The sequence below is a fragment of the Maniola hyperantus genome, chromosome 12 (genome assembly GCF_902806685.2).
Source record: "Maniola hyperantus chromosome 12, iAphHyp1.2, whole genome shotgun sequence".
Taxonomy (NCBI): Eukaryota; Metazoa; Arthropoda; class Insecta; order Lepidoptera; family Nymphalidae; genus Maniola; species Maniola hyperantus.
Genome location: NC_048547.1, coordinates 12119329 through 12134910, shown reverse-complemented (window position 1 = coordinate 12134910; position 15582 = coordinate 12119329). Strand labels below are relative to the sequence as shown.

The window sequence follows — 15582 nt, the reverse complement described above, 5'->3', positions numbered from 1 at the left end:
TATTGAATTGCCAAAAAGAACCGTACCTCACAATACTAGTTTTTTGCATTAACTAACAATCGCTCAAAACTGTTATAAAATTGGGCTATAGTATGCTAATTCACCGATGAACAATACACGCAAATAGAAAGAGGCAATGCTACTTCACGAATTTTAACTGCGATAATATTATTGCTTAACAGTGATAGAACTGAACTATAAGAACCTTCCAAACTAGGGACACTATAGATACGCTTTTGGATACCAATCGCCTATACCTATCGGTCTTTTTACAACAAATTAACTGGAGATTTTCTAAATTGATTGGGACAATATTATGATGTTAATGCTATTTATGGGAATTGGTTACCAAAAGCTGCTGAACACTTTTGGCCATCTAATAAGTCAAATTATATCTATAAAAGTCTAAGCTTTGCATTTCTATCTATATTTATCTATTGTCTGCCTTATTCCTGTTCCTATTTCAGTTTATAAACAGGATGCTAATGGTTAAATGTAACGAGTAAGCCTTTATCAGTATTAAACGTTTGTTTCTCGATTCAGTGGCTACATTCAGGAAAGGCGTACGAGCCGTCCAGATGGTTGGCCGGGCAAGTACGTAACTCAAGTATCCGTTAACGTGTAAATGTCGATGTGGTGTTCGGCGCGAGGTGTCGTTGGTCGCACGCACCGGTTATAGCAATACCGTGTCCTGTTATCATTGTCTTGTATACGTTATCTATGTGCATTTTATACAGCAGTTAGATGTTCCGCCTCTCTATTAGCCTTAAACATAGAGAGAAATATTTTGTGATGTCGTTTTATTTTTGGTCTTGTTATTGTTATCTTATCAATACAGACATTTATTCTAGGAGTATCTTTGAACCTTAATTTTTCTGCATCGATTATAAATAGCCCCTCTGAAATTGATGTTGTATCGTCATAGATTGTGATTACGTGCTTATAATTTGTTACGATGAAATTTTCTAATTCTTATTCATTTACATAGGGAAAGTATAATTTAAAATTAGATGGCCCCGCCTCAATAGAATTGCAACTTGCAAGGACCTTGCAGTGGTCGATCAATGCCTCAGAATCCGTCGATAATTTGGTATACGCTACTGTACATCGTGTAAGACCTAAGAATTTCATTAGAGCTCAAACACATTTATCCTAGAATGCTAGAACACTCGGTGCCATCTCCTGGTAATCACCTCTTAAAATCTCATTCCATTTCCTACTAACATTAGTCATTTTCATATCTTAAAAATAATTTAATAGAGTAACTGAATTTAAAAGTAGTATAGTGTTTAGAAGTTTAGAACCACACAGCGCTTGTCAAATGTTTCATGTTGTTTGTTTGTTTTGGTCGTAGTGTGTTGCATGTGAATGGTTTTATTGGTATTAAACTCTAATATTATTATAATCTAATGAGAATTTAAAATATTGATGTTTTCATAATCGTTTATGTTGACTTCTAATACATCAGTTTCACCTTTGATACCAAAACCTTATGTCAGATTTTTGTTTGCTATAATTCAATAAATTCAAAGTCATTAACATTTTAAACAACTTCTCTTTCAACTAATTTCAATTATTAGTTTTGTCTTCATTTTCTGAACAAGTCAATGTCTTAAAAAGTTATTCTTGTAGGAATCATTTCTTTTTTAATTGATTAGCTATTTTGGTCGACAAATTATTATTATGTTTAAAGCTACCTTTACCTATTCATTTTTAGACATAAATTATTCCTACTATTAGGTAGCAATATTAAATGGTACTTCCAAATTATTTGAATTTGAAATTTCAAATGCTTAAAAAATCTAAATAGCTGCTCAATTAAAAATTTGCAACCATTTCCATGAGAAGGTGAAACCGTATGTTCTTTGTTTACTGTATATAAATATGTATCATCAAAATGTCATACGACTTGGTACATTATGCGATGTGTAGGTCGTTTCATTGAGTGGTGTATTGGAATGCGAACTGTGCTGATGTTTTGCAGATGACCACCATCCTCCCCCCACCTTCACGCCGCCAGAGTTGCCCAAGAAGGTCCATGTTCGAGGTACATCTCAGGCTCAAAGGACTGAGTGATTTTATTATTTTCTTTTTTTCATCGGCCCACACATAACAGCCAGATTTGCTTACCCATAGGTTAATAAAAGTAAAAAAAAGTTAAACGCACTTAGATGCTTCACCACGCCTTTTCATAGCGAGCACAATGGATGGAGAACAAAACCGAGAACGACCATCGGAAGGTCTACTTTTGCTTTTCCATCAAGCATGACCCCGGCATAGACTGTCGATATCGGCCGAATACTGGAACTGCAATTAATTGTTAGAGCTTTCTTACATATTATTTGACTGTTGTATGACGTTAGTTGTGTAGACAAAATGCCAAAACCACGTCAATTAAAATTTAAAGTTCCCTTAAATTTTAAGATGCTTTTCAGTGTTCGGGGGTATAACTGTCGCTTTGCGAGCGAAAACTTCCTGTGCAAAAAGTTATAGGTCTCTTGAAGTACTCTACCACGATTTCAACTGCAATATATTGTTTGTTTGCATCACGTTTTCTGTTCGAAGAAATTGCAATTCCGAAATGATAAAGTTTCATTGATCTATGCTTCTTGGTTAACTCTACAGCGGATACTCTCATCATTTTCTGGTTTGTATCCTACAGCCTTGCAGACCTATCTCATGACATTGCATCTTACCGTTTATTTTATATTATATGTGGTCTGTCCATATTGAATGTTCTGTAAAAAGCTTATGTCGTAGAATCTGAAGAGATCTCTTACCATTTTTAAAATTGAAAATTTAATTTTGTACTTACGAGACTTTGTAATAATCAAATTAATTAAAGGAAGAGTTTAATAATCACAATTATTGTTCAAGGTGAAATCGCTCGCGAGAGAGGAGAAGATATCAGTTGTAAGTATCAAGTTACTACTTAAACTACTTTTGATTACTTTACTCAAATTAAGTATTTAAGACAAAATGATCAAAGATAGCTAGAAAAACATACCTGTGTCTGTGTGTCATAATGTGAAAATTACTGATCTTGCTCCTTTTGTGTCAGTCATCCATTTTTGGCTAGTACCTAGTCCACAGTACCTTGATCTTTTCAGCTACAGCAGTGAGTCGAATCTTATAGTGTTCTTTGATTTAATCTGCAAAAAAAAAACTATTCAATCATAGAAATGAACTATGTAATACCCTCCCACTTTTCATACATGTAGGAAAAGGAATAACCTAGTATGGTACCACCACTACTCAATGCCATAAAATAAATTATGTGGTCCACTTTACGCTCTTCTAGACTATTCGGCGACATAAAAAACTTCCATAAATTGAACGGTGTTAATTTATAGTGTTAAGTGCTTAATTAATAAGGCACAACCGTCTTTCCTTTCTCGAATTTTTCTTCCCACTTACCTAAGCGACAAAACAAAAAAAAATTGAGACAATATCACAAGTCTGTTGTAGACTGAGTAGAAAGAAGCAGTTTTTACGTAACAAACTGCTTCTTTCTATCTATCATTGACAAGCAACTGACCGATTGTGGAAAAGCCGCACAATCATTGGTGAATTCGTAGTGGCTGAATCGATGGTATTCTGCAACAGTACATTTCAGTCAATACAAACATAGGTGATTGTGATCGTCACAATCACCGACTCGACAGGTTTACCACCTTGGTTCGACAGCTACAGTGTAACGATCGCAACCACCTCTTATAAGCTGACTTATTGGCTGCAATTGAATTGTAGTAAGAATACTACAAATTCAGACCATTACAACTTTTGCGCAGCGTTTTACTTTATTTTTTAATCTACTTCCAGTAATAAACCGGAACCATCGGAGCGCAGCACCCACGGCTCTTCTATCACCAATGGCTAATCAACTGATGAACAACACGACTACCAGGCAGGTTAACAAGGTGAAGCCAAACGTCAACAGAGCCCCACCGGATACGTAAGTGATCTTTTGGCTTTTTATCTGTCCGCTACACAGCCATTTATACCCCTGTTTTTGTTTATTTAGTAATTCCCATTTGGCACATTCTGGCTTGGGACAAGTCTAGCAGAATTTTGTGAGCGGAATTTCGCAGCAATGTTATATTTTTACGGGCGCCTGCGAAATGACTGGTTAAGTCGCCTTACTAATCTAGTGAAATTACGCAGCCGGAAAACTGCGTGAGATATTGGCTCGAATATGTTGTACGAAAATGTTAGGAGAGCGTCACATTTATGCGGATAAAACGCCGAAAAAATTGCCGCGCGCATTTTTACTATAGATTCTTTGGCAGTCTTTGGCCAGAAGTAAAATTTCTACAACTTTTACTTAATGCAACGAGATAGAACCGAAGTGAAATATCCTTGCGCTGAATTTCCGCTAGATGTGTCTCTAGTCTTAATAGTTACAAGACCAATACATGAATTGGAAAGTTTCTTACCGAAAAACAATAATTATGTTGATGATTTTGAATTTGATTCACCTGATGTGTTCACATCTCCATCTCTGGCAATTGTTAAATTATTAGATAAAATAGAATGTGACAGCGAGATGCTAAGTCGGTTTCAGACTCAAGCCGAGAGCATCTGAGAAGAGACTAGAACCGACAAGAACGTGAATGTCGATGGTATTCTCAACTTTTCTCGGTTTTGAGGTGGTTTATATAGCATGACAAAGGGTGCGATCGCAGTCGAAAGAAATGAGAAAAAGAATGGCATCCAAAGTCTTCTCGGATGTTCTCAGTCTGGAGCCGCATTACATATCGTGACAGTGCCAAAAAGAGATTTTATATTTGAAAAAGACTATCATTTTTATTTGAGATGTAACATCAAAAACATAATAATACGTCATTAAAAGGTAAAAGGCAAAAAAAAATTAAATGTTGACTTGAAACTGCCTTCAATACAATTAATTCAATGGTGTTAATTGTTCACCTATCTGGGAGTGCCAAACGCGATAATTTGCGACAATAGCACTCAGTTTATGATTATTATTAATAATATTATGTAGGTATTGGAAAATATAATAGATTAGAAACGGAAAACCCAGGGAATTATAAATATATAATTTATTGGTTCCATAAGTAATGTTAGAACCTATAAAATTAACAGAAATATGTATACAGGTTTTCTAGCGGTACAAATTTCTTGTACCTAATATAATATGTACCGGTATATTTGTGAATTGTCGCTGTGTTATTGCGGCAGAATAATGTAAATGTACACTTTGCCAATTATTGTAATGCTAAATGCATTGTAGAGGTAAGAGGCACTGGAAATGCTCCTTCTATTGGCTAGGAGTATTATAATAATTATAAATCAAACACATTAGAAACTATAATAAATAACTAAGCCTTAGATCCTACTAGTTGATTTTGGCACAGTGACCAAAAATCACGATGATTTTCTATGGAAAGATATGAAGCTGCAGCTGCACTCATAAAGAGAGACGTCATCAGCAACATATTTTCATACAAAATGGCAGGTGAATTTTGTCACTGTGACAAAATGTGACTAGAGGGTACTTCACTTGACACGCCTCTTAATTACCTAACTAATACGCAGGTTACCCGTTCATTTTGGCGTCATTTCAGTTCATTATTGTTGTCTGAATGACGACATACTGAATACGATCAACTGATGGAGATTTATAACAAATCATTTTACACCAGACTGTTACCCTAATGTACAATGGTAATTTATCAGTCTTATGACAATACGTCATCAGTTTCATCGTGATCAAGGTGGTGGACTGAATAATACCCTTAGTATATGTTTTAATATCTCGAAAAATATTCTAACCGCGCCAGAATAATATGAACCTAGCTCAAGTACTACCGGTTTTATTTTATTTCTTACTCTTCGCAAGGGGGGAAAGATGTAACTCGATACTAAATTACGTTTGGATAACTATGAAAACTAGTACTTAGGGTACTGATGCAAAAGTGAACGTAGAACCTCCGTGTAAGACTCAAAACAACCCTGTATAAACTCCGTTTATTATGTCAAGTTAATATTATTGTTGCTTTTTACAAGCATTTGATGTCTGCTGTTAGCACGAAGTGCACTATGTATGCACGGCACAACGTTATCTATGTCTATCTCTGTCTAATATTTTGTCTCACTTCCACGACTCCTTAAAACAATGGAGACGAACTCTGGCCCTGTTTGCAGGAATACGCAAGACCAAGATACGAATTACCAAGCCTATCATCTAGCCTACGAAGTGAAAAAACTCATGTAATTTCATAAAATTATATATATCACCTAGATATTTTTCTGGTCTGTAGTTTGGTTATGCAGTCAGTGATGTATTTTATTTCTGTTTTAGTGAGAATGAACTTATGTGTAGCGTAGAACTTGGAACCTTATTATTTAGTTTTGTCTAAACCCCACTATCACTTAAATTATAGTTTTCAACGGTGACAAAAAATCACCTTTTGTGTACTGTAATATCCTGTCACTCACACCCATTATCCTTAGCTTCACATTCAACTAAAAATGTACTAGTGATTCTTTGTCACTGTGACAAAAGTAACAAGTTGGACCCTATGTTTATTTTAGTAGGTTTATGGTAGATAATTTATCTTTCACTTATTCGTAATGGTTTTTGCACTAAGATTAAGCACGGCACTGATGAAAGTTAGATCGAAGGTGATTTAGGATGAAAAATAAAGAAAATATTGCATAAATCTTAATCGATTGCAATAACAAATAGGTAAGTAGTAGTTTTAAAATTTTAATTAACTTAGTCACAACTACTAATTTCATACAATATTTTCTTTATTTTGAATTGTTTTGTTTATGTACGATTGTCCAAAATGGGTAGATATCATAAGTTAGAGCTTTGCCCATTCAGAATATAACTGATTATGTTGTACACAGACCATTACCTAAATTAACAAGACAGTAAAATCATTAATAAGTTCAGGTGAATTTAGATCAAACGAGTGAATGCTCGCTCTATCTCTACTTGTAGAAACCGAGATCAAGCGTTGCTTTGTCTCTGTTTGTCCAAAGATAATTTAACGGAGCATTAGTAGAGTGGGCTTATTACATCCTGAATTTTAGTCTTGTGATCTTGTCTACAACAGAATTAGTAGATAGAGATACCATGGCCAGCTTGATTGTTAAATGTACCTAGTTCATATTATCAAGGTAGTAGGTATATATGTCTAGAAGAATTAGAAATCATTTTCGCACCTGTAATTATAAACATGTCTATATTTCCAATTATTATTTACAATGCATTATGCAATTATTATATTATTTGCTTGTAATATCGTTTGATCTACTTATTTTATACTTTATCTATTTATTATTTTCGCGAATAATACTCCAAGTAATATCATAAAGAAACTCACGCGTGTGCTTATAGTGGCTAGTTGCTAAAATCTAGATCGTGTGATTATTATAAATAATTCTTGGAGAATTAATTCTGCCGACAACTTTTTTTGATTGACCCATCAAATAATTATGCGCGACGCTATTAAAACAAACGCCAACGAACTAAAATTCGACATACAAAAAACTATGCACATGATAAAAATATAATTTTAAATCTACGCACACTGTACAAGTCGCACCTGGGCGTCGAGTTTATCTTTCTGTGTCAATGCTCGTCACTAGTGTGAGTTATAACTGACTCTACAGACATTTTATTCTAATTTCAGTAAGTAAACATCAAAATAAAATAGTAAGCATTGCAATGCAAACATTTGCAGTCACACTCAAGCCAATGTCAATTTCGTTGCTTGGAGGGCAAGTCAAAAAATTCATTTTGTCTAAGGCCCTTGATTCTAATTCATCGGTGCACAAAAATACGAAACTGTATTAATCAAAATAGTTCCGAATTCATTTACTACTGAATATTCATTTACTGATGAATCAGAATTAGGAGCCTTAAGCAAAATAATTTTTTAAAATTCTACAGTTAGGTTTAAAATTAGTGCTATCCTTTTCGTCTTAAAAGTTAAAACACCGCAAAAAGGATAATACTACTTTAAGAACATTTGTTTTAGTTTTGGATTTGTAAATAGTTGAAATATTACGCTCATCAAATGCTATCAGGTAAGGTTTTAACACATCCGGCTTCTTCACTCACAAATAATGTAATAATGAATTTGTAAGTGAAGATAACAAGAGGCATTAAATCGCGTCTGTTAGCATTTGAACAGGGTACCTAATAGCACCAGTGACGAATCTAGTTCACGCAAAAACTTAAACTCGAAGTTCTGATGACAGTTTCGCCGAAATGGAGTATTTAAATGTGTCTTTTTATGATCCAGGCCAACGAGTAGAAGTAGTGGGGGTAACCAGAATAGTAACGGAGTCAGTCTGCCAGCGGGCCTGGCGGACGACCAGTCGAAGGACTTCGACTTTGAAAAGACTGAAATGAAGTATGACTCTACTGGAATGTTCCATTGGAGTCCAGCGAGGAATCTAGAAGATTGTATATTAGTACGTATTGTGTTTCCGATTCGTTATTTTTTCTAGAAGTGTCCTTATACCTGCTACCAATTACCAAGAGTACAACAACCTTTCATCATAGGTATGCGGTGTCACCAAAAAGCAGTTGAATTAAGTCTCTAAAATGTTTGTTATCGAATTAAAATAGTGTGGTCTCCGAGAGCGCTTTTTTAGTATTTGAGACCGTAATGTCAAAAATCAAACAACGTACTCCTAAGAAAACTAGTGCTCAAAAAGTTATAGAAAACATATACACAGAATTTGTTCTACCACCATCTACAAGACGAATCACCAAGGCATTTTACAAAAAAAATCTTCACTTACCCTTTCCAGGACAGAAACCAAGCGGCGATGACAGTGCTCAACGGTCACGTGGTGGTGTGTCTCTTCGCGGACCCGGACTCGCCTCTGATAGGGCTGAGGAACTTGGTGATGCCGCTGAGAGCCTCCAACTTCCACTACCACGAGCTGAAGCATGTGGTGATTGTGGGAAGCGTGGACTACATCAGGCGGGAGTGGAAGATGTTGCAGAATCTGCCAAAGATTTCTGTGTTGAATGTAAGTTAAGGCTTAAGGCATATTATATGTAGGTATTTTTATGAGTTATGGTTGGTTCACATTATTGACAAGTCAAAGAACAATTATTGAGGAATTTTCTATAAGTAAGTTTGCTTAAATCTAGACATCTTCAACTCTATTGGTATTGACTGTAGACGCGCAATAGTGTGATTCTAGTGCCACGTTTTTTGGTCAGTTTTGTTTGTCACTTACGTACTAAAGTCAGTGCATGACTTACCGTCTTCGTTGTCATTCAACCTCCCAAAAATTTCCAGGGTTCACCGCTAAGCCGGGCCGACTTGCGTGCAGTCAATGTGAACTTATGTGACATGTGCTGCATCCTGTCAGCGAAGGTGCCATCCAACGATGACCCGACGCTGGCTGACAAGGAAGCTATCTTGGCTTCGTTGAACATCAAGGCTATGACGTTTGACGATACGATTGGAGTGCTGAGTGCTGGGGTGACGAATGGCGCGACGACGCAGCCGCCGGCCGGGGGCAACGCCGCGCCGGTGCTGCTGCAGAGAAGAGGGTCGGTGTATGGTGCCAATGTGCCTATGATTACGGGTAAGTAGGTACTACTGGATTAGTTAGCAGAAATATTATGTGGGCAGGCCGTGATTTTCACAGAACTGCTGTGACAGACGTGTTCTGGAATAAAGATTTTATACCGGTAAGCGCATCTTGTGTCGATCAAAATTACGATGGATTAACGACCTGGAGAAAATTAGTGGATGAGGAATGTTTTCCCAAAATATAGTCCAGGATGTTCCATAACATAGCAGATTTTTTGTGTTTATCGTAAGAATATTAATTGTTAAAAATTTCTCGCGGATATTGGAAAACTTAGTAGTCTGCAGATCTCGAGGTTCTTAGTTCGAGACCAAAAAAGTCATTAGGCTTTTCTGTCAAAAAATTCTCAGTAGCAGCTCGTAGTTGGGTAGTTGGCGGGTTAACAGATCAGTAAACTTGCGCCTAATCTTTCTCTCGTTGCTTCGGATTGTCATCGGAGTGTGAGAATCAGAAAACAAAAAGTTCACGCACATATTAGTGCATTTTTTATCTCCAGCGTAGTATTGGCTAGCCAGTGATAGTAGTCTCCATTGAGATCCGCAACCGTCTTCGAAATCCGGCCAGGAAAACACTAAGATTGCACATTTTGTTGACACAGAACTGGTGAACGACAGCAACGTACAGTTCCTGGACCAGGACGACGACGACGACCCCGACACCGAGCTGTACCTCACGCAGCCTTTCGCATGCGGCACCGCCTTCGCCGTCAGCGTGCTGGACTCCCTCATGTCCACTGTGAGTTTCGACCTAATTCCCCATCGCCATTTTACTATCTAAGGCATCGCCAAGGTCTGACCCTTTATATAGTCGAAATTCCACGGACTCACGCAAAGCTATTTGCTTCCTCGTTTCTAATACTCACTGCTAGAATATGGAATGCCTTTCCGGATTCCGTTTTCCCCCAATAGTTATACTTAATAATATTGGTACTTAAAGAGATGAGTGGATAGGCACCTTCTAGGCAGGCCTTAGGCTGTGTCATCTCCTACTGTTTGGTATGATGCAATCAAGCGCCAGCCTATATAATTTAAAAAAAAGATTGCAACGTATTCTTACTTTGTTTCCATCATCTTGTCAATTTCCTTTCTCTACTCTAAGGTATGATTTGGTGTGAATGTTCCAGACATATTTCAACCAGAACGCGTTAACGCTGATCCGCTCGTTAATCACGGGCGGCGCCACGCCTGAGCTGGAGCTGATCCTCGCCGAGGGAGCTGGTCTCCGAGGGGGGTACTCCACGCCCGAGAGCTTAGCTAATAGGTAAGACTGCCTTTTTCTGCCTTAAAAGAAATGAGACACTGACTTACCCAGAAATGGGAATTTAGATAGTGTTGATCCTTTTCCAACAAGTTCCAAGATACAATGATCGGACCAGCCTTATTCAGCTCTTTGTACAAGATAATAATAATATTTAAGATCATATTTTGATGGTCGCTTTAACAATATAGTGCAAAGACTACCCTCCAGGACGTCGCCAAATGTTTAGGGATCATTTCCCATATTTATGAAAAATTCAAGAAAATGTTTACTATTCAAATTGATGTGAACTAATAACAATTAATTCATCCAAGTTCTAGCATAATTTTTCAAAACGTTTCAATCACGTATTTAATTTTTCTCAACCCCAGGGATAGGTGTAGAGTGGGTCAGATTTCCCTGTACGACGGTCCACTGGCGCAGTTCGGCGAGGCGGGCAAGTACGGCGACCTGTTCGTGGCAGCGCTCAGGACATACGGCATGCTGTGTATCGGCCTGTACCGGTTCCGGGACACGTCGTCTTCCTGCGACGCGAGCAGCAAGCGATACGTCATCACCAACCCGCCTGATGACTTCTGTTTGCTGCCCACTGACCAGGTAAATGTGACAAATACAGCGACCTGTTCGTGGCAGCGCTCAGGACATACGGCATGCTGTATATCGGCCTGTACCGGTTCCGCTACACGTCATCTTCCTGCGACGCGAGCAGCAAGCGATACGTCATCACCAACACACCTGATGACTTCTGTTTGCTGCCCACTGACCAGGTATATGTGACTAATTTTTTAGAAGACGACGATGTCGATATGCTAATGGTCAGAATCACTCGGCGGGCGATGGAGAGAGCTATTCTCTCGGCTCGGAGCTCGGAGTTTCTCTTCGTGGTCAAATTAGAAATGAGGAGATCCGTAGAGCTAAAGTAACTGGCATAGCTTAACGGGTTGCGAATTGCGAAGCTGAAGAGGCAATCGGCGGAGTCTACATATTCGAAGAACCGATGGTATTTGGGGTCGCAGGGTGCCGCTGTATTCTGGCAGTAGCGTTTTGAAATATTTACAAAAGGCCACATTTATTACATCCAGCAGTGAACTTATATCGCTTGATGACGACAATCTGATTGGTGTTTTTTAAATTCTTACACTTCTCGATTGATAAATCAACAAGCGATGTTCGATCGTTGAAGCGTTCGTCATTAATTCATTCGAAGGCATCAAAGGTTTTTTGTGGGCAGGTCTTCGTGCTGATGCAATTCGACCCGGGCGTGGAGTACCGCTCGCACCGGCGCGCGGCGGCGGGCGGCAAGGACGACGCGTCCTGACTATTGCTGTGCAGCGCCCTCACCGACGGGCCCTACTCCTACATCTAGGCGGGCCCGTCGCCGCGACCCCACGACCCCCCTCCCGCACCGCCCACCGTCCCTCATTGCGTGACCCCGCCAGTTCAGTGTTGAGTAGCATCTTGAACGAGGCGAACCTCTATAGTATCAAGCATGTCCTCGAATATTACGGTTTTCGGATTTTTCACCTTACGAGTGCTATAAGACGAACCTGCCAAATTTCATGATTCTAGGTCAACGGGAAGTACCCTATAGGTTTCTTGACAGACAGATATACAGACAACGAAGTGATCCTATAAGGGATCCTTTTTTCCTTTTGAGGTACGGAACCATAATATGTTCTGGTCCCTGAGTAGAGACCTTCTTTTGGGCTAGGAGTTTTCTGTTATTTCAAATGAGAATATTCTTCTGAACAAGGTTCTAACCCGGAGGGGGAATTTTTTCTTAACAGTAATTACTGACAGTGTCAGACAATTAGTGACAGCGATCCGTCATACCTATGCATATGTAACTCATGATCTGACCATTGCACAATCGTCGCTGAAATTGACAGATGACTGATTGCGACCGAAATGCAACTGTCACGAAAAAATATCTCTCTCCCCCCTCCTCTCCTCCAAGGTCTGTCATAATTGAAAATCGCTTCCTCTTCTAAGGTCTACTCAACACTAGATCTGAGAGCAATTTTACCCATGATCGCGGATCCTAGTACGACATGATATGCGTTTATAATCTGTTTCACGCGTATTTTGTATAGGTTTTTTATGTGTTCCCCTAAAAACTAGGACTCTTTCGATTTTCTTGACTTTCATACTAAAATTATTTTATAGTTTATACTAACTACCCTCTTCTCTAAAATCTTCTTTATCTTTGCAGTCACTATCTATCGAAAGTTGTTTTGGAAACCAATAAATACGCAGTATTTAAGATCGTTGAATTTAGTGAAAAGGCTAATTTATCTAACATATTAATTCGCGCTAGGATTCGATGCATATGTACCTTATGAAGATTTTACCTAAACCAGACCCCTTTTAGTTTTTATTTTGGTTTCGATCGGACACTGCACTGCAAAACCTTCACTCACTTCCAGCACATGTTAGAAGATTCTAGAAGATCCGTGTTGCTTCGTTGTTGTGTTCGTTATTTGAAAACAAAACAATATTCTGGAACAGTCAAAACTACACAGGATTATTATTAAACGTGTAAATAAAATATAGTGCGTGCATTTTGAGAACTCACTCGCCATATTTACTCTATGTGTTAACTGTCATGTCAAAAGTACGATATTAGTCCTATTGGGGAAAACTGCACCAATCATTATTACAATCGCGATCGCTGTGATTGGCTGAATTTATGGTATTCTTGTTGCAACAATACATTAGCCAATAGTGAGCGAGCATCAACCAATCGGAGATGATTGCGATCGTGACATTGTAGCTGTCATTCTACCCCAATTGAGCTGCCGTACTTTTACAATAAATATGGTGTATGAGTTCTTAAATTGCATGCATTATATACACTGAACACTTTATAGTGCGTATATACAGGATGACAAAGATTATAGATAGAAAAGCTTTCGGTGTTTCAATATATTTAGTCGTGAATATGTAGATTGTGCCATGTCAGATTATAGCGAAAACGTAAACGTAAGGGAGAATCTTGGATCTTGTATATACCCATCTATAATAGGCACTCAAACACAAATACAAAAGTGAAGGTAGGTAACGGATAGGTGTATTTTACTTGGACTATGTAACTAATCAAATGCTCAATGTAAAGGAGAACCTTTTAAACTTTTAATTGCAAGACCGGTTTTATTTTAACAGGATGACCTATAAATATAAGGTATTGCATTATTTAAAATATTTTTGTCTATAATTTAGATTGTCCATTCCTTATCCAGTAGACTATATTTCACGGTTAAGATTATTTCTTTTTATACTACGTAGATTATTTTAAGCATTTATAATATCGTCGTCGACTGATCGAAGTTCAACTACATTACATCAACCACATACTGTCACATTCATTTACTTTGTTACACGTAATTTAGTTTGTTTATTTACATTGAATCGAACACTTATTTTAAGACAATGTAGCACTGACGCTTTTTACAAGGTTATTTTAAAGTTTTGTCTAAAACTTCAGTTCCATTTGGGCGCCAAATCACTGGGTCCGTTTTGGGCGCCAAATTACTGAGTTCATTTTGGGCGCCAACTTATTGATTCATTTTTGGTACCAAACTACCGATTCCATTTTGGGCACCAAATTACCAATTCTATTTTGGGCGCCAAATTACGAATGTTTTTTTTTCGAGTGCTAAATAAAGTGAGTTACGTTAAGTGAGTTGAGTTAAGTGAGTTATTTATTAATACTCGTTTGAAAAGTTAATATTTACATATATTCCATTTATCTGTTTCCACATCATGTGGAATATTGTGGTCTTCGGTAATACTAAAAAGCTCATACTCGGGAACTTTAGCTGACCCAATTTTGGGTTCCATATTGGGCGCCAAATTACTGATTCCATTTTGGGCGCCAAATTACGAATGGTGTTTTGCGAGTGCCGAGTGTAGCTAGAGTTTTTTACTAATACTTGTTCGAAATAGGGCATCTAAGGGCCTGTTTCACAACCATCAGATAAGCTCTAACGAATAAATTTTACGTTATGACAGTTTTTGTATGGAAATCTATCAGAACGTCAAATGTATTTCGTTAGATAAGCTTATCCGACGGTTGTGAAACAGGCTCGAAGTTTCATATATGAGTAATTGATTCCGCATTTGTGAAATAATTAGTAATTTATAGTGTTCGGTAATAGTAAAAAACTCGGGAACTTACTATAAAAATCTCGCAAGGGCGTCAGTGCTACAGATTTTTGTAATCGCTTTTCAAATTATGCACGGTATGGTAGTTTGTATATGGTTCCAATTTGCTCACCCCTGTTTCATATTTAGTTGTTTATATTATTTTATATTTATTGAAATCTTAGAGTAGTTGTCTTGGTGATTGCTTCATATTTTCTGTGTGTGTCTGGGTACTTGGCTTACGCTATCTCTTTGCACAGAAAATGTCGAGTTCTCAATTTATATCAAACCACACCGGTCATAGTATTTCTTTTAGTTTATTATTAGTTTTTAAATAAATTTTTAGAACAACTTTTCGTTTTCTTTTTAGTTTTTATTTCCCAAACTAGGGCGGGGGATTGTCAAAGTGGACGTGATTTGCGGCGCTGCACACTAAAAAAAAACAAGAACTGAAACAAATTATATTTAAAAAAACTACTACAAATTGCCATTGCGAGTTTGTTCAAAGATCCAATGGGTTGTACGTGGAAAGAGTGCAAAGTGTAATTTTGCTGTTTAAAATGTGTGATATTATTTTGAAATCGTCGT

The 15582-nt window shown here is 37.6% G+C and overlaps 1 protein-coding gene across 12 annotated transcripts in view; it reads left to right on the top strand.

Moving 5' to 3' along the window:
* Positions 1-15345, top strand: part of slo (calcium-activated potassium channel slo) — an 84220-nt gene extending 68875 nt beyond the window's left edge. For 5 of the 12 annotated variants that reach the window (XM_069502306.1, XM_069502305.1, XM_069502304.1 and 2 more), the window contains 10 exons: positions 1985-2047; positions 2878-2913; positions 3823-3955; positions 8283-8454; positions 8797-9021; positions 9297-9588; positions 10193-10329; positions 10718-10854; positions 11223-11448; positions 12083-15345. In XM_069502306.1, coding sequence (XP_069358407.1) covers positions 1985-2047; positions 2878-2913; positions 3823-3955; positions 8283-8454; positions 8797-9021; positions 9297-9588; positions 10193-10329; positions 10718-10854; positions 11223-11448; positions 12083-12169 — 1508 coding nt within the window. In that variant the 3' untranslated portion in view covers positions 12170-15345. Of the gene's footprint in view, positions 1-543; positions 595-1984; positions 2048-2877; positions 2914-3822; positions 3956-6168; positions 6235-8282; positions 8455-8796; positions 9022-9296; positions 9589-10192; positions 10330-10717; positions 10855-11222; positions 11449-12082 lie in introns of all 12 variants that reach the window. The other 7 variants (XM_069502303.1, XM_034973674.2, XM_069502302.1 and 4 more) reach the window with 4 other exon arrangements.
* Positions 15346-15582: the final 237 nt, after the last annotated feature.